Source organism: Thamnophis sirtalis, unplaced genomic scaffold (genome assembly GCF_051295495.1).
Source record: "Thamnophis sirtalis isolate CommonGarterSnake01/CBP01778 unplaced genomic scaffold, rThaSir2_p1.2 scaffold_3, whole genome shotgun sequence".
NCBI lineage: Eukaryota > Metazoa > Chordata > Lepidosauria > Squamata > Natricidae > Thamnophis > Thamnophis sirtalis.
The window spans coordinates 103,651,564-103,669,813 of NW_028261383.1; the positions used below are offsets into that span (position 1 = coordinate 103,651,564).

At 40.0% G+C, this 18,250-nt stretch overlaps 1 protein-coding gene across 1 annotated transcript in view; it reads left to right on the forward strand.

Moving 5' to 3' along the window:
• The window catches only part of AFAP1L1 (actin filament associated protein 1 like 1), a 78,633-nt gene extending 61,026 nt beyond the window's left edge, over window positions 1-17,607 (forward strand). The window contains exons 9-19 of the mRNA XM_087709635.1: window positions 1,631-1,726; window positions 2,991-3,084; window positions 4,773-4,925; window positions 5,709-5,920; window positions 6,348-6,493; window positions 8,252-8,330; window positions 8,578-8,689; window positions 9,462-9,626; window positions 12,229-12,407; window positions 14,494-14,622; window positions 16,048-17,607. Of these exons, the coding sequence (XP_087565761.1) occupies window positions 1,631-1,726; window positions 2,991-3,084; window positions 4,773-4,925; window positions 5,709-5,920; window positions 6,348-6,493; window positions 8,252-8,330; window positions 8,578-8,689; window positions 9,462-9,626; window positions 12,229-12,407; window positions 14,494-14,622; window positions 16,048-16,071 (1,389 nt within the window). The 3' untranslated portion in view covers window positions 16,072-17,607. The remainder of the gene's footprint in view (window positions 1-1,630; window positions 1,727-2,990; window positions 3,085-4,772; window positions 4,926-5,708; window positions 5,921-6,347; window positions 6,494-8,251; window positions 8,331-8,577; window positions 8,690-9,461; window positions 9,627-12,228; window positions 12,408-14,493; window positions 14,623-16,047) is intronic.
• Window positions 17,608-18,250: the final 643 nt, after the last annotated feature.

Genomic DNA, 18,250 nt, shown 5'->3' on the forward strand with positions numbered 1-18,250 from the left:
TAACATAGTGAAAACAGCCTTCTCTGTGTTGTTTTATGTTTAAGTGGTATCCCATTATATATTCCCAACAACAACAGAATTATTTGGACTGAAATAGAACACCTGTAGAGGAAAATGTTTGCGGAAGACTTGTTTAACCTTTCTCTTCCTACTTAATACCTAAGTTAGTGCCATAAGCTAATCACACAGTAACCATTTCTTAGGTAGCTAAGAAACAGAAGCACGGAGTTAAACAATTAACAGCATTTGCCATAGATAGAAGATATCTAGGGAAGGGGTTGACTGATCATATAGGCTCAACTTTATATCATAAAGGAGAATTTGCAGCATGAGGGCTTGGCTTTTTTGTAGTTTGTCCATACTGACATGGAGATATGTACTTTTTCGGAGATTTCGTGGGGCATTTATCTGGGAGAAATTTAATGAAACCTATAAACTAAGTAATTTATATCAGAACTGCAGGGATGAAAGTTTAATGACTTGGGATTTGATTTATTTTCTGTTTTGGCAGAGCAAGTGTTCTTTGGCTTGAGTACTGTCAGGAAATTAGTATTAAAAGTCTTTGTTCCTCCTTATATTACTGGATGATTTTTTTTTTTATTGTTTTTAGTATTTTCACATCTTTCCTTTACTGCATATATTAGTTAAAGCACTCCCTGCTCCTGGCTTGGGATGAAACTGTTCAGATCCTCCCTTCCTCAGAATGTTAAGTACTCTCCTGGCCCCAGTCCACCTGACACTTCAATGGGCTGGATAAATCCAACTTTCTTTTGAAAAACCATCTCCCTGAATTAAAAATAACCAAGTCAACTAGGGTTCTTTTTGGACCAGAGTACAATCCAATCTGAATGAGATAGAGCAGGAACTGGATGCACTTTCTGCCCTGTAAGGAAAAAGCCACTGCCCTGTTTTGAAAGCTCTTATCTCCTTAAAACTTGTGTCAACATTCTCTGCTGAAATATTAGAGAAGCTGGGAGTAGGAATAATAAAAATCAGCAAAGCCCCGCTAATGAATGAGCTATTGAATGAACTTTATAATTTTGTTTCCTTCTATCTTACGAGGCATAAGAAAAACATTATCTTGAGTTAGGACCTGTTAGCCAAATGATACTCTTAGGCATAAAACTGGTGTCAGTTTAACATAACTTAATCAGAAATAGCTAGCATTAGAAATTAATCCTGCAAGCAAGCTGAAAAATTAGGTGTATATCTTGCCTTTTTCAGCCTGATGCTGACCATGTACTGGGTTTCTAATTTCCAGGATTCCTAGCTAGGAGTGGTCCCAAATTATTTGGAGGACACTCTTTTTACTAGGCTTGTATATATTTCTATTCCTCAAAAATTGATCACAAGCTTTTTTCCTCTTTATTCCTCATATTTGATAAATGCCAATCATAGTTCATAGCTCCTGGATTAAGAGTTGGCTTTTCAGCTGCTAACCTGTGATCCCAGATGGAGTTTGCTGTATTCCTTTGTAAGGCAAGGAAACCTGGAGGGCATTTCTGTGGCTGGAAAAACATAACCTGACAGTTTGAAATGAAGTGAACTTTTTATTATAGCAGAGGTGTATCCCTGTTTGTAAAGTGTTGGAATTTATTACTGTCATTCTAAACTCTTATCTCCTGCCCAGGTGATAAAGGAAGTAAGCAATCCCACTGGAGGAGGATTAAATGGAAATGAAGTTCCTCTTTCTCCTACACTTACCTACAAGATGGATCACGATAAGGTAAAATTTCCTAAAATTCTGTTCCCAGGACAAGCTGGACATCATCCACATAACATTCATACTATTCAAGTGTTCCTTTCCACATATAACTAGCAAGTGGAAGAGGGGAGAATATAACCCTTTTTTAATCTGTTGTGATCCTACACTTAATTTAAACAATACCCCATTGCAAGAGAAAAGGCTCCATCCTGATGCAAGTAGCAGCTGGAGGAAGAGATTTTCATTGGAATCAGAAAAAAATATATTTATAGGTAGTCCTCAACTTATGACTATAATTGAGCTCAGACTTAAGGTTATAAGTTGTGCTGGTCATTAAGCAGGTCCCTGTGTAACCAAGCACAATTTTACAACCTTTTTCACTATGGTATTAAGTAATCACTGGTTGTTAAGTGAACAAAGTGGTCATTAAGTTAATCCATTTTCCACCATAGGCATTTTTTGCTGGAAACTGGAAGTAAATGCTGGCTTTGGCATTTAAATACTGGTTTTGGCAAGTGTAAAGCAAATTGTGATCAAATGACTGCAGGACATAGCAAATGGTCATAAATGTGGGTAGTTGCCGGACTCCCAAAATGCAATTCTGTGACTGTGGTGATGGGGGGAGGGGCAGCTGTTGGAATTTCAAACCTGGTCATAAGTAACCCTGGGGAGATCCATTGTAACTTCAAATGATCACTAAGCAACTGGTCATAAGTCGAGAACTATCTGTAATTGCATTACATTTTTTTTATCTGCCCATCCTCTTTTGGAACACTTTCCTAGCCCCCCCCCTCCCTCCCCCTCCAGTGCCAAGAGTGGTTCTCAGTCTGAATAAACTTTGCAATCTTTATCTCAGAGCTGTAAGACCAGCATGAGACCCACTTATAAAGGAGACACCTGTCTCTGACATGAAGATTTTGGAAGAAGACGCCATAATCTTCTTTGAGGGAGCATAAAGCAAACTCTTTTTTTAAAAAAAGAATCAGTTCTTAAGTAACCAACAGTAACATTATAGATGGAAAAGACTAATTTTTGTCTGTTTGTTAATCAAAATATCTGTGATGCTCTTCAAAACTAACTTTTCCCAGAATGACTTACAAGTGTGTATTTTCAAAGTAAAGAGCATTTTAGTGCTATTTTGGATGGCAACCAAGATCACTTTCTTCAATGAGCTTTGCTCAGTGAAGGCAATTAATCTATAAGTATTTTGAGCCTGGAGAGGAAGCCCGGGGGGGTGGGGGTGAAATAATGACAACGCACTGAATGTATGTTCTTCTTTGACCAGAGGTCATCTCAGGATAAACATACTTCTGACTCTGACAGCATAGCAACAACAGAAAATAGTTCTTCTCTGCCCCAAAGGGAGAGCCACGAACAAGGTGAGTCTGATATCTTCCCACTTTATAAGAGGGGAGAAAAGGCTGAGAATTAGAGCACATAAACTATAGGACTTAGTATAGTCACTAATACTGGTGATATTACCTAGTTTGGGTAATGAAATATCTGCAAGAAGGTCAGAAGTACCAAGGTCAGAAGTACCAAGGACTCCTCATGTCAACTCTGAACTAAGGTACGGGCGGGTGGGTGGGCCCTCCGCAGCACTGTAGCGGAACGGTACCCGGCGCTCCGGGCAGGCACCAGTACACCCATACCCAGGCATACCACCTGCAACCCATCACTGGTTTGCTGAGAAAAAGGAATATAAGGAAAATAAAGGAAAGGAATCACACAGAAATCCAAGTAGAAGCAGTGCAGTCTTGTACCTATTTTGAAAATTATCTGTGGCAAAGGTGCTAAAATGACCTAAGCTTAAAGGATATATACAAAACAGATGTTTTTGTAAATGGCTTCCTGCCAAACAATTGCTAGTCATCCTTTAAGAAGCCTCATTTTTCTGTAGTCCCTTATCTTGTTCCCACTCATCTATTTATATCACCTAATAAAATAACTTCTCCTAAAATTTATCTTTTATCACCCTTCAATGAAGCACATCATGAAACTATCACCAACTTATAAATTTTTAGTTTTACATGCATCTTTAACAATCTAGATAACACCAGTCCATACCATCTAACATACATTTTACGCCTTTTGTCCCTAATTACACCTACACACTTTTACTTCCATCAGCTCAGCTGTGCAAAATCCAACACCTTCATCCAGATCTATTAGACTTTTCATTATTTTTATTATTATTTTCATTTGACAAATATACAATGTACATGCGGCTATCTTGCAACATCCTCTTGCCCATTTTCACATAGAAGATAAAATAAAGCATATACATTTTTAAAAGATAGAAGTTGAAAACAAGATTATTTTTTAAAATAGAAAAACAATGAAGAGGCAAAAGGAATACTATTTATTTGATAAATGCCGAGATATTCTCTAGATAACTGTTCTGATCCCCCTCCTCTATCCAGTAACAAAAGCCGAGACAAGCGTAAAATGGAATGTCTTTTAATAACAAGACCAGACTCTCGGTGGCTGAAAGCCAAATAAACAAACAGATAAGGACTTTAGCAGCAAGTCCTACAAATCTTGGCAGCAATGCAAACAAACTCTGGCAGCAATCCAGCCTGCCAAGTTCATTTCTCTTTAGTCCCAAATGTTGACATCTGCAAGAAGGGCATGGCACAAGCAGTCTCTTTTATAGTCTGGGAGAGGGGCTTAATGACCATCAGCTGAGCGTAATTACCTCCTGTAATTACGTAGTTCTTGACGCTGAGTAGCCCTTCGAAGGGCTTCCCGGAACAACTCACAGGTGGTTTCTAGATCACTCTCTCTTGTCTCCTCCCCACTGATCCAAGGCTCAGGCGCCACCTGGTGGCCAACCAGTCTCTCTGCCCCCTGCTCGGAGTCTGAACCCTGTCCAGGGTCCTCCACATCCTCCAGGGCCGACTCATAGGGCCCCTCGCTGTCGGAGTCTGGTGGCAGCTCCAACGGCTCCTGCTGAGCCACAACAGATAACTATGGAAGATGGGAGGAAAACCTTTAATCTATTCATGATTTTTTTGCTGGCTCAGATAAGTCACATGCAAACTTCATGTTCTGTTCCTTCTCCAAGGGAAAAGCAAAAAAAGTGGCTTAGCTGAACTCAAGGGCTCTGTGAGTAGAGCTGCTGGGAGGAAAATAACCAGGATAATCAGCTTCTCAAAGAAAAAGCCTTCCCCTGAAGATACCCAAACATCCTCTACAGAAGAAGACATCCCTTGCTGTGGTTTGTATTAGGACATGAGTAGGAGCACATTTAAGAGGAAATCAGTCACTGGGGGTAACCTGGGGGAGAGGGTAGGGGTTAGGGATAGAAATGCTTGCTCAGCTGTTTCCTTGCATTGCAAATAGATAATAAAAGTGACACATAAATGCATGCTCATTTCTTCATGAAGTTTCAAAGGGAAATCCAGCACATAGTAATCTTGGTTCTTATAATAATCTCATGCATCCCTGGGATAATTCCCTCCCCCCCCCGCCCCCTTTCCATTTTTCTAAAACAATGAAAATTATTTTGCAAGACCGTACATATTCTGATTTGTTCAATCCAAGGGTCTTACAAAGCTTACTTACCGTACTTTAAAATGTACAGCAAATCATTTAGAGCAAAGATGATGCTATTCTGAATTCATGCTCTCTCTGTGTGTGTGTGTGTGTGTGTGTGTGTGTGTGTGTGTGTGTGTGTGTGTAAAATAGAGACATGTACTCAGCAAAAAAAAATATCTCATTGATAATAATGCTGGGAAGGAGAAATTTGTAACCATCCAGATGTTATTTAACTCCAAGTGTCCAACTCCAGTATTAAGTCAATTACATCTGGAAAACTTCAGGTTTCCTCTCCTTTAGTCTGAAGTAATTTTGGATTTGGGAACCAACTGCATCATATCTAACTGCAACATTTTCTGATTGCCTAGGAAACAATCTCTGGAACTTTAAATCTCTCTCTCTCTCTCTCTTTTTCATGATGGTAATTGCATTAATGCTGATCTTCTTTCATACTTCCTGGCAGGCTACTTGCATGTTCTTGTTAACCAGTGTTGGAAGGAACGTTGGTGTCGTTTAAAAGGCAACATGCTTTATTTCCATAAGGACCGCACAGATTTAAGGACCCATGTAAATGCCATTGTCCTGCGGGGATGTGAGGTGGCACCAGGACTGGGCCCCAAGCATCCCTTTGCTTTTCGTATCCTTCGCAATGGACAAGAAGTATCTGCCTTAGAGGTAAAGGAGCTTTTAGTTTTCTTAAAAGAATAAGAATGCTTTTATTTAGACCTCTACACATGTACATTTAGGAGCGATTTTTCACTGTGTAGGTTCAGTGTTTCCATATCCTGTAATCTGCCATAATTTATCTTCATTATGATTTCTTGAATAAGCTACAACACACGGCCACATTGCTCTAATTCATAACCCATTATTTCTAGAGCACAGTAGTTGAATTCACACAATATACTAAACCAAAATGATTTAGCACGCTATTGAATCTATTCACTCATCCAGTAGAAAGAAATGGAAATGATCTTTATTTGATTAGATAGTACTGCTGTAAAGTTATATCTTTATCTTACTTGCAGGAAAAAAAATGTTCCCTGTTGCTTCCTAGAGAAATATTTATGATTTTACTTTTGTATATCATCTACTCATTTAGGCAAACAGCTATGAAGATCTGGGACGTTGGCTTGGATTGCTGCTGGTTGAAACTGGTTCCCAGACCACTCCAGAGGCCTTGCATTACGATTATGTAGATGTTGAGAAAATAGCCAACATCATCAATGCTGTGAGACACTCTTATATGTAAGAGCTCCTCTTACTGATATGTTTGTGACATAGCTAGGTTGACAAAGGGTTCTGTGTCTGCCTCTGCAGATTGCTTCCATACTTTCTCCTGGTCAGTGACAATAATAAATTTTCTGATATTTCTTAAAACTTTTTTGAATCTAAGTGGCAAATGGATAAGCATGGAATATAGAGGTGCCTTTTAGACTACAAAAATAGCAATGAGAAGATGCCAATCTAACGGTATCTACTGCTGAGTTCTTTTCTCTCTTCAATCAACAGATTATTCTAGTGTGACATTTGATGTTACCTGTGCCAATTTCTGTCATGTCCCTCTTCCTAGTCAGTACTCATCACTTGATGTTCATTCATAGTAAGGAGTGCCTAGCAGATATTAGATTGCCTCGAGGCTGCCCTTGGGCAGTGTTGGAATTGAGGGGATGGGATAGGGAATGTTGCTTAAGCATTGCTAAAACGAATGACATAAGCCAATCTTACTCATGGGCTTGAGATATAATGAATGCAATGTCATGGGGACATGATACAAGAGATTTGCTAGGTGACTTGTGACATGGTTAGTGGAGACAAAGCCTAACACAGATAACTCTTATATTCATGATAGTTGCCTTATTCTTTGACTCTTAAAAGTAAGCTACAAAGCTACATTGCCCCCCCCCCCAATTGGAACTGTCTGCATCTAGAAAGAAAGAAAATGTATAATACTCTCTAATGTGAGAAATATATATATAGTCTTCAGTGTATACCCCCTCATTTAATAACCATTCAAAATTATTGCAGTCTAGGAAAGAGTGTTTTATGGTCCATAAAACATATAAAACATTAAACTATCCCCCTACACCTCCCCGCAGTAATGTGCCTGCATGTCAGGCACTGGCAACTAACTTGCATATAGGAACTGTTGCCTGTGTCCCGTGATGATGTGATTACCATTTCCAGTCTTATCTGCTGGCTTCCCCAGAAAAGCAGTGGGGAAACCCACAGGGAAGGCTGCAAGTGGAGGTTCAGAAGAGAGGGAAAATCCTTCAGCAGATTGTAGGAACAGAGCTAAAATTTTCAGGATTACAATTCTATTCCTGTAGCTGCTCCCCGCTCCCCCGCTCCCTTCCAAAGGATTTTCCTTCTGTGAAAGGATGGGAGGGTAAATGCTTTAGTGTTTTGCAGAAATATTTGAGAGTGTAAGAGATGGGAGTTTCTGGGAGGATTTCAGCTCTGTGAGAGCTGAGGTTCTCTCGCTAAGCTGCTCTTTAGCTGTGTTTTGACTTAGTTTGATGTAACAAGTCCTTATGCAACAGCAAGCCCAGATTGTCATAGGGACAGGTATCCCAAGGGATCCTCTCTCTATTTTGGATGTGCACTTGACATATTTTATATATTTCTGTCCTCCAGAAATGCTGGATTGCAGCTTGTAACAATTCCAGTCCCATAAAAAACCATTACAAGGATTCAACCTTGATGCAGCTAAAAAGTCTGGATAAAGGAAATCTGCATGATATTTTATGTGATACATCCTCAAGAATCAAAGGCTAATTATCTCCTCCTATTTTTTGAGTTTTCCAGTTTTTAAAAGGCATGTTCTCTCCTGCCTTACCAAAAACACTAGCCTTGGCTAAATACAGTAAGATGAGGTGACATTTGTCATGGATTTCCAGAAGTGTTTAGATTCAGTTAATCTGGAGAAAGAGCCTTATCATCTTTACTTATTAAATACTTGCTTAGAAAATTAAAACTGTTTTTAATCTATATCTTCTTCTTCAGATGGGCCAGCTCCTCTCTTGAGAACCAAACAGAGCTAACCCGTGTGTTATATGATGAAGTCCCCTACGAGAAGGTGGAGGTAGCAAAAATATTATCCTTTTTTCTTTCTTTTTTAAAAAATTCCTTGACATCACTATTCTTCTAGCTTGCATGTGACCCTCCCTTTCCAGTTGCTTGGCAACTTGTGGAGAACTGTTTCTAGGCAGAAATAGTAGGATAAGCTGTTTCCACAGTCTAGGGTAAAACTGGTTTTCTTACTGATACCTCCTTGGTAATGCTCTTCATGACATCACAGTTGTTTTTGCTCTCCTGTTTCCTTCGTGCAGTCAGAAAAATCAGGGTGGCCATCAGGATCCCAGGTGAAGCGCCATGGCTCTTCTTGCAGTGAGAAATCACGTCGTATAGATCCACAAGTTAAAGTCAAGCGTCATGCATCAAGTAGGTTGGATGGGGTTCATCTGTCATATATTTGTCATAATGCTATGGATCAACCAACTAAGAAAGAGGGAATGTGGGGGCGGGGAGGGATTCATCAGGAACTCCCATTCCTAAAAAATAAAAATCCAGCTGCATAGCACAACATATCGAAGTACAGAACTCATTCCTTGTTTGATGTTTCTGCTTTTGTCATAATTGCATATGATTTGCACGCCACTTCTTAATGATCAAGGATTTACTCATATCATAATGCAAGAATCCCAATCTGTTGCCTGGGCAACATCCTTATAAACTTAAGCTAATACTGTATTTTTCCTTTTATACTATCCCATTCTTGGGAGACAGCCTTGAAATGGCAGGGTGTGAATGAGAGTCTTAATTTTCTGTTTGCAATTTCCTACCATGCTGTTAGAATGTCCACCTTGGATTGCTGTGCTGCAATATAAATCCTCTGAAATTTGGCCTATGAGAACGGTGCTGTCCAGACGTACTGCCACAGACATTTTCCTAATAGCTATAAATCATTTTACCAAGGATGCTAGGTTGTGCTACAGTTGTGACAGGCTCATTAATAATTCATTTATCAAGTGTTAGAAATATCAATAATAAGCAATTTCTGGAAAACAATAAGGCAGCTATATTGGAGTACAGGATGACATCTTGGTTTGAGTTTTAAATGGAGAATCATGTCAGCCTTATTCGCTTTCTTTGCTGCTAAAAAAGAGCTCCCCTCAAGAATCTGTATGTTGTGTGTGTGTGTGTGTTTGTGCAGATGCCAATAATTACAAATACGGAAAGAACCGGGCTGAGGAAGACGCTCGGAGGTTCCTAACAGAGAAAGATAAGCTGGAAAAGGAGAAGGCGTCCATTAGAAATGAGCTTATTGAGCTGCGTAAGGAAAAGCGGGAACTACGGGAGGCCATGAAGAACAAATCAGGTACAGTCCTGCTTCAAGGCAAGGGCAGTGGGGCAGTGCCTTTTCTATTGTCCACCTTATAAAAGCTGATATTTCAAAAATCAAAGTTCAGAAGGTTTATGGAGATGGGTTTTTTGTTCAATATGTAATAGAAGAAGAGGCTCTACATCAGAGGTGGGTTTCAGGCGGTCCCCGCGAACCGGTTGGTCGGCGAACCCGGAAGTAAGTAACTTCCGGGAACGCCGAAGGGTCCACCCACCCGCCCGCGTTTCTTACCCGGTTTTGATGAGTTCTGCACTTCCACGCATGCGTAGGACGCATACAGCGCCTGCGCGATCCTCCAGGAGCAGCTGGAGCATCGCACAGACGCTAGTACGCATGCGTGCACTGCGCGCGTGCACGAGGACACCGCCAGTCCCGTTCCAATCGAACTGGTTGAAATGGGGCGAGAAACCCACCCCTGCTCTACCTCTAAGTCTTCTCCCCTGGCTTCTGGGAGATTTTCTTCATTATCAGTTTGGCAGACATTTCTGTTTGAAACTGTGCAGCACATATAGTTCAAAGTGGCACCCCACCTGCTAGGATCTCCCCAAAACCACCTGTGCTCTTTGCCTCCCTGATTCTGAGAGATCAGTGAGTTAGACTCACTATGAGAGTCTATTGATAAAGAAGAAACGGTATCAGGTGATTCCTACAAAAGATTACAGGTAGTCCTTACTATCATTTCTTCAACAACCATTCAAAGATATGACAGGGACTTACAATGGCCCCTCCAGAGTTCCAGGTATTACGACATCCCTGCGGTCCTAACGTTGCGATTTCTGATGTTGTCTGCTGGCTTCCCACAAGCAAAGTCAATGGGAAAGCCAGCAGGAAGTTGAAAATCATGTAAGGTCCTTACTTGGCTAACCTAACAATGGCTAACCAAGACTAAGCAATGCAGTCATGTGGTATCATCAGTGAGAGTTCCCAATCCCAATTGCCTTCGGAACCTGAGGTCTACCTGTACCTCCACATTTTTCAAAGGTAGACCATGCTGTTAGGCTTTGCATCTTGTTCCTTCCCATTTAATGCTAGATATATTGTCAATATCTCTTCAGTCTGCCAAATCCACACAGCTTCAAATTGACCACTGAAAGATTCCTGCCTTCCAGAAATGAAAGCTCAGGTGCTCCACCTACTGGAAAAAACATGCTTTCCATTTAAAAATATCAACACAATTATGGTATGTGAAAGCTTGGAAGGTAGAGGACAGTATATGTAGTCTTCGACTTACGACTTCAATTGAGCCCCAAATTTCTGTTGCTCAACAACACATTTGTTAAGTGAATATTGCCCCATAATACCACCTTTCTTGTCACAGTTGTTAAGTGAATCACTGTAATTGTTAAGTTAGTAACATAATTGTTAAGTGAACCTGGCTTCTCCATGTGGATCCCTCCCCCCCCCCCCCGAGGCCACAAAAGGTGATCACATGACCCTGGGACATTGCAGTCATCATAAATATGAGTCAGTTGCCAACCGTCTGAATTTTGATCATTCGACCATGGGGATGCTGCAATGGTTGTAAGTGTGAAAAATAGTCATGAGTCACTTTTTTCAGTGCTGTTGTAACTTCAAACAGTCACTAAATGAACTGTTAAGTCGAGGATTACCTCTATCTTAGTTCTTTCCAGGGTGCTTCTATGCCAGTATATAACCATAATTTCTCAGCCTAATATTCGGTATCAGCCTAGAGCAGAGAAAATAACCATGCAATCTTTTATTTTATTTTATATATAAAATGTAATGTATGTGTGTGTGTGTGTGTGTATTCGTGTGTACACATGTAAAAGATTGCATGGTTATTTTCACTGCTCTAGGCTGATACTGAAATGATCACAGATCTTGTCACAAAATTAGGAATAAAAGACATCCATAAATATTTCTCATCCAAGTACAGTGAGAAAGTGAAGAAACAAAATATACCCCCTATATCCACTATAAGCACACACACTGAACATCTTTTTAAAAAGCTATCATAAAATGAACAACAAGTAGGTTAAAGGTGGAGAAATAACTCCAGGAAAATAAAACCATAAACTATTTTCCTAGAACAAAAAGTATAAACAATCAACAAAGTTATTAATCTTCCATTTGTTCAGCTCTTATTATCAATGTGACAAGAATATATTTCATTTTTATTTCCATGTACTGTTAGTCTTCTTTAGCAATCACTTTTATTCTCTCTCGCTTCTTCTAAATTTAAAACCATATGTGGTATTTCTGGGCTCACCCAAGAAGCAAGGTATTAAATGGAAAGTCTAGCCCAGTATTCTGCTGGGCCCAGGAAATTCAGAGCTAAAAATTAAATGGAGTAGATTTATCCTCAGAGAAATGGGGAACAATTTTGACCACTTATATTCTACCTTCAAAATAGACCATTTCTTTACATAACACTGTTGAGTGTTATTCTTGAACCTTGTTAGGTTCACTGGAGAACCATTTTGGAAAGACATATGAGCTCTAGAATCTGCATAGTTTCATTAGTTTCATTTAGATTTTGCTTCATGTAAGTTACCCTGTGGTAAGATGTACAGCAAACAAATGTAATAATACATAAACATTTCTGTGTTGGTAACAGGGAAAGACTTGAAGGAGCTGGAACAGCGTGTTGCAGCCTTAGAGGAGCAGTGCAAAGCAAATGAGGCAAGACGGGTAGACCTAGAAATCAAGCTGACAGAAGTGAAAGACCAGTTGAAGCAGTCACTAGCAGGAGGGCCAGCTCTGGGTCTAACTGTAAACACCAAGACTGAAAACAAGGTAAAAAAATAGCTGTTTGCTTTTCCAACCTCATATTACAGCCATTTCAAGAACAAAAATGATGACAGTCATGAAAATCCTACAACTGTTTATTTTGCTGGGGGCAACTATTTGAAAAATCATGCATTCTTGTGTCATTTTCTCTGTTGAAATAAACCCATTGTATCCAACCTCATAATTGAATATTCAACTTGCACTTATTGTGCATCAATAAAACCAAAGTGCCTTTAGGTTCTGCGTGCCCAGTCTTTCCACTGAAAGAGAAACAAAAGGCATGATGTTAATTTATAAATGTGAATAACTCTATTTTGCATCATTTCCTACATCACATAGCAGTAAATGTACAGTTACTTTGCTATTTTACTGAATATTATTTAATTGACAAGTTTCTGCTGTAAGCACCCGCCTTTGTTAGACTTGTTTATTACAGCACGCTTAGTGAGTGGCATTGCAAGAAGTTTAAAAAAGACATAGTGTACATGGGGGTCTTCTCTTGTCTCTTCAAACACTGCCCAAAAATATTGTAAAGTGATATTGTCCTCTGAACTTTCAGGAGGTACAACATCTTAACAGAATAACAGAGTTGGAAGAGACCTTGGAGGTCTTCTAGTCCAGCACCCTGCTCAGGCAGGAAATCCTATACCATTTCAGACAAATGGTTGTCCAATCTCTTTTTTAAAAGTTCCAGTGTTGGAGCATTCACAACATATGGAGGCAAGGTTTCCCACTGATTAGTGTTCTAATTGTCAGGAAATTTCTCCTTATTCTAGGTTGATTCTCTCCTTGATTAGTTTCCACCCATTGCTTCTTGTCCTGCCTTCAGGTGCTTTAGAGAATAGGTTGACTACTCTTCTTTGTGGCAACCTCTGAGATATTGGAACACTGCTATCAAGTCACCCCTAGTCCTTCTTTTCATTAAACTAGACATACGAGACATAAACTAGACATCTTGGATGAATCTTATTTTCTCAGGCATCTCTCTGGAAGAGAGATGTTAGCTGGCCCTTGGGGAAGCAAACAGAAACCACAATAATTGAAATTAGAGATATCATTTTGGGGTGCCTATAGAGAGGGAAGCCAAGATATTCCATGATGGAAAGGCATCCAAGAAAGTGCTACTGGCTTGTTAGAAGAGCAAACATGGGACAAGATACGAAGACATACTTCAGTATCATAGAGATAATGATTGCACCAAGAGTGAAAATTATTCTTTTCATTTCACTCTTTTATTTGTATCAGAGAAAGAGAGTATCAGAGGGTACCCTTTTCTCCACGATTGGTGGAGACAGCAGTCACGTAGGGTTCACTCTGTCCAGTAACCAATAGGTCATAGTCTACAGATTATAAAGCCTTCCTCCTTGCTGCTCTTCCCCAGTTTTTAGACTCAGTCAGTTTTGGGCTGGACGTGTAGTTGTATTTCTCTGATTATATTGTTCTTTCTTACTAATTGGCTATTTCTAAAACTTTCATATTTCAACCCCTGCCATTCTTAAGATCTTGCAGGCAATAATGACCATAGACTACTAAATATAAAACACATAATAATTGTAAAATCATAACAGCTGATTAATGGTATTCATTTAATAAGTCTTTGCATGATATGGGGGGAAAGTTTTTTTCTGATGTTGAAAAAGATTTTAAAAAGCAGGTGTCAGACAAACCTCTCTAAGGAGCCATTCCAAAGATAGCTTAACCTAATACATCCTAATTGAGAAGACTGTCCCTACTCACCAGGCCTTAAAAGGTAGAGGCAGCTTTTGTCACTGGCCAATTTATGTTGGAGAAGATTATTCTTTCCATTTCTAATTTTCTTCACAGAGATAAAACAGTGTCTAGCGAGTAACTCCTTGAAATAATAAGCATCTGTCTTCTTCCAGTCTTCAACAAAGTTTGCCAAATATTTTGAGATTAAAACATTCTGACCCTGAACATTCCCCAGAGATCACAACAGCCTGGTTGGCTCTCTTCCAGTTTGGAACAAGCTGTTCCAAGGTCATCGTGGCATTCCAGGATTGGAACATTTTGACTTTGAAATGGCACACCTATATGGCCGTAACTATCTGTCATATTGCTTGCCTTTTTACAGGACACGGTTACCCAGCCAAATGGAAGTCCTCCAGACCACTTGGTCCCAGTTAACTGTGCATCAGAAATGAGGAAACGAAGCCCCTCTCTCCTTCCTGCCAACAAAGGGACTGTGTTGCAGAAAGCAAAGGTATGGGGTCCATCTTCATACAAGAATTTCAGCCCTTTCCTTCTCCAAAAATTGCAAAGTCCTTCTATTATGTCCTTTCATATAACCTATTGCTTCCAGCTAGTTTATAAATAGCCTCATGCAGATACCTATTCTGCTGCCCCTATCTCACTACTGCCCTGAATCTGTTGGGAAATGGGCAAGGGTGGGATTCAAATGTTTTTACTATCTATTCTGTGGGCATGGCGTGGCTTGGTGGGCGTGGCTTGGTGGGCATGGCAGGGGAAGGATACTGTAAAATCTCCATTCCCACTCCAGGGGAAGGTTACTGCAAAATCCCCATTCCCTCCTGATCAGCTGGGACTCGGGAGGCAGAGAATAGATGGGGGTGGGGTCAGTCAGAGATGGTTTTTACCAGTTCTTCAAACTACTCAAAATTTCCACTACCGGTTCTCCAGAACCTGCTGAATACCTCCTCTGGAAATGAGTACATAAAATGGCTTCTCTCACCTTCTTTCTTTTTCAAGATGAGTTTTCCAAATTGCCTCCAGAAATGCTGGCCATAGTTAGTAGTAGAGAATTTAGATAAGGGACCAAGATCAACCTTCCTGCAGCCGTGTTAAGTGAGTTATGTCTGTGAAAGAGATTGGGGAGTAGGTGTGCAAGGTGCCCTCTTGTTTTCCACCACACCAAAAAATAGCCGGTCCTAGGTTTGGGTGTAGAGGGGCTAAGTGGGATGGTATCTCTTAATTTCCTTCAGCTGCTTTCAATGTTTCTCATTTAATAGTCTCAGAATGATTCCAACAAGCAAGTTATTCTACCACCAAATATTTCAGCCTAGTTATAAACCTGCTTATTGGTTGTAGTCAAAGCCCTTAACACCATTGTCTCAGGCAACTATTGTTAGGGGATTGGAAAAAAGACAGCTGGGTTGGCCAACTTGCCTTCTTTTGAAATGAAATTCAGATGCTGGTCCTATCAGCTCTACACATCAAATGGAAGGATGCCATCTTGCCTTTTGCCCATAGTGCAACAAAGTGAGGGCCAATCCTGTCAGAGATTGCTGACTTTTTGTGGCAAGGCAAAAACATACAATCTCTTTATGGTGGTTATGACATTTCTGTAATAGGAAACAGATAGTAAATGTTTGATCACAAATTTTGATGAGGATGTTGTTGGTGATAAAGCAAGTTACAAAACTCTCTAAAGAACTCCTCAGCAGCATCCAAAGTATATTTGAAAAGCGACATTTATCCTAGGTATGTAACTGTGCCTCACTAAATTTTGCCTCCTTTATGAAAGTTCAGCTAGACCCAAGATATCTACTCTACTCTGGCTTCAGGACTCAATTTCCTCATTTCTTTCTTCAAGTTTTTCAAGCATGGATATCTCCTTTATAACTTAGTGGCTCACAATGTTGTTCCCCCCCCCTTTTTTTTTTTCTAGGAATGGGAAATGAAGAAAACATAAAGGATCTCTGGGCCTTCATCCCTGAGGTGAACTCCTCTCAGATACAGGGACACTCTTGAGAAAGGCTAAAGCACCACAAAAGTCTTTCACCTTGCAAAGAGTTTGCAGGATACTGAGGAACTTGGTTCCTCCACAGCGAGAGCAGCCAACTTCCACTAAATGAAGGATTAACAAGCAGAAGAGCTTTTGAAAACCGACATGGGTAACAGGGAGGGAGGGGACATTGGGAAGCAGGGTGGGGGAAGAGAAATCTTTTCAAGGATGTGTTTGTTGTGTGTGTGTCCTTAGAGTACTCTTTGTTGAGTGGCCTAAGAGGAGCAACTCAGTAGGTTGGCCTGCCAAGCATCTGGACTGATCCTTTTGCTCTTGGTAATAAAGCAACCAGAGAATAGATATTTTCATGATGGGGATGATGGTGGTGGTGGTGAATTTGTTCGGAGATCCTCATTCAAAAAAGAAATAATCATCTAAAACCTTGGACAAATCTTGTTGCGACTTCTCTCACACGGGAAGCAGATGAACATCCCTCAGTGTTAGGAAATGAGGCATGACACGGAAGTGCCTTAATCAGTCCTCATGGAGGATATTATTTAAGCCCCTGATTCTGTCAGCCTGATTCAAATCTCCTTTTTTTCTGCAAAACCACATCAGGGTAGCAACTGTTGAGTAATGAGGGTACAATAGAGTCCCAAAAGAGAAGACCTAGTCAGAATTATGTTTTTAACTCAGGACTGCCAGTTAGGAATATTCTCATAGTCTCTCTCTTTTTCTCTCAGGCTGCTATTTAAGATGTTTAATGTGTTAAATAAAATCAGTAATGGTTAGGAGGACATGGAAAATTTTCTGGGTTTGGTTTGACCCAGGAGAGATTTTGTTATCCTGCCTCAATTATTTCTACAATCCCCCTTTCCATTTTTTTCTATATAATCCAATTTGTAATGAGAAAGAACAATGAAGAAATTGATGGCTATAGCAAGAGAATCAGCTTCTGCAAATGTATATAAATTGCTCCAGAGCTATATCTTAAAAGGTGCTACCTCTGGTCAATGGGACTGCTGCTGAAGGACTTCCCCCATAAATCAGCCACTGGAACATGTTATGTTTGTTCATAATATAAGTTATCTTCTACTCCCATTTCTAAGAAAAATCCATCTTTTAGGCAGCAGTGGACAAGTTCATTTTACATTCCCTTTGCACTACATGGACATTCAACTGCCTTCATAAGCATAAGGTCTGTGGTCAGTTTTAGGCTTACTAATTCCTGGAAGATGTGAAGAAAACTAAAACTGGAGCACAGCCTGAAGAGGAGACCTCAAGGAAAACACCAATCAATGAATACAATTACCTTCCTATTGTGCTATTCCAGCAGACCAGAAGATATAGTGGTTTGTCTTTCATTCACAAACATTAAGTGAATAGGTGCTTTTTTCTTTTTGGATGCATAGTGTGACATATCTTTGATTATTTAAGAACTATCTGCACTTTAACATCTGGATCCTCTGCTCCACTGTCTTTCAATAAAATATGATCTCTGTACAGAGCAGTATGTATTCTTCAGTTTTTCTTCAAACTTTTAGGGCAGTGTTGGGTTGCAAAACCATATTTTCTTCCCCAATTTTGTACTTCCCGGATCTATTTGATCATCTCTCTTAATTCGCCATAAGCCTTCTCGCTGGTCACGCTGGGAGATGCTTATAGGAGTAGGTCTAACATCTTTGAAGGCACCAAGTTTGAGAACACAAAACCAAAGCTACAGTTCCATCACAGATCCATCACTTAAAGCACAGCTGTAAAACTTGTGTCATGCGCTGGCCACGCTGCCTACTTTAGTGAAGGGGGGGGGGAAAGTCCCGATATGTCACATGACGCAGCCATGATGACACAAGTTGGAACCTCTGACTAAAAGCAAAATAAGTTTGGTGTCATGGGGAAAGTGCTGGCCTAGAAACCAGGAGATTGTGAGTTCTAGTCCTGCCTTACGCATGAAAGCCAGCAGAGTGACTTTGGGCCAATTACTCTCTCAGCCTAACTTGCCCCATAGGGTTGTTGTTGTGGAGAAAATAGGAAGGAGTATTAGGTATGATTGCTGTCTTGACTTACTTATAAAAGCAGGATAAAAATCCAATTATCAATAAATCCCCACAGAGAAAATAATGAACATATGTTAATTATTTCCTTT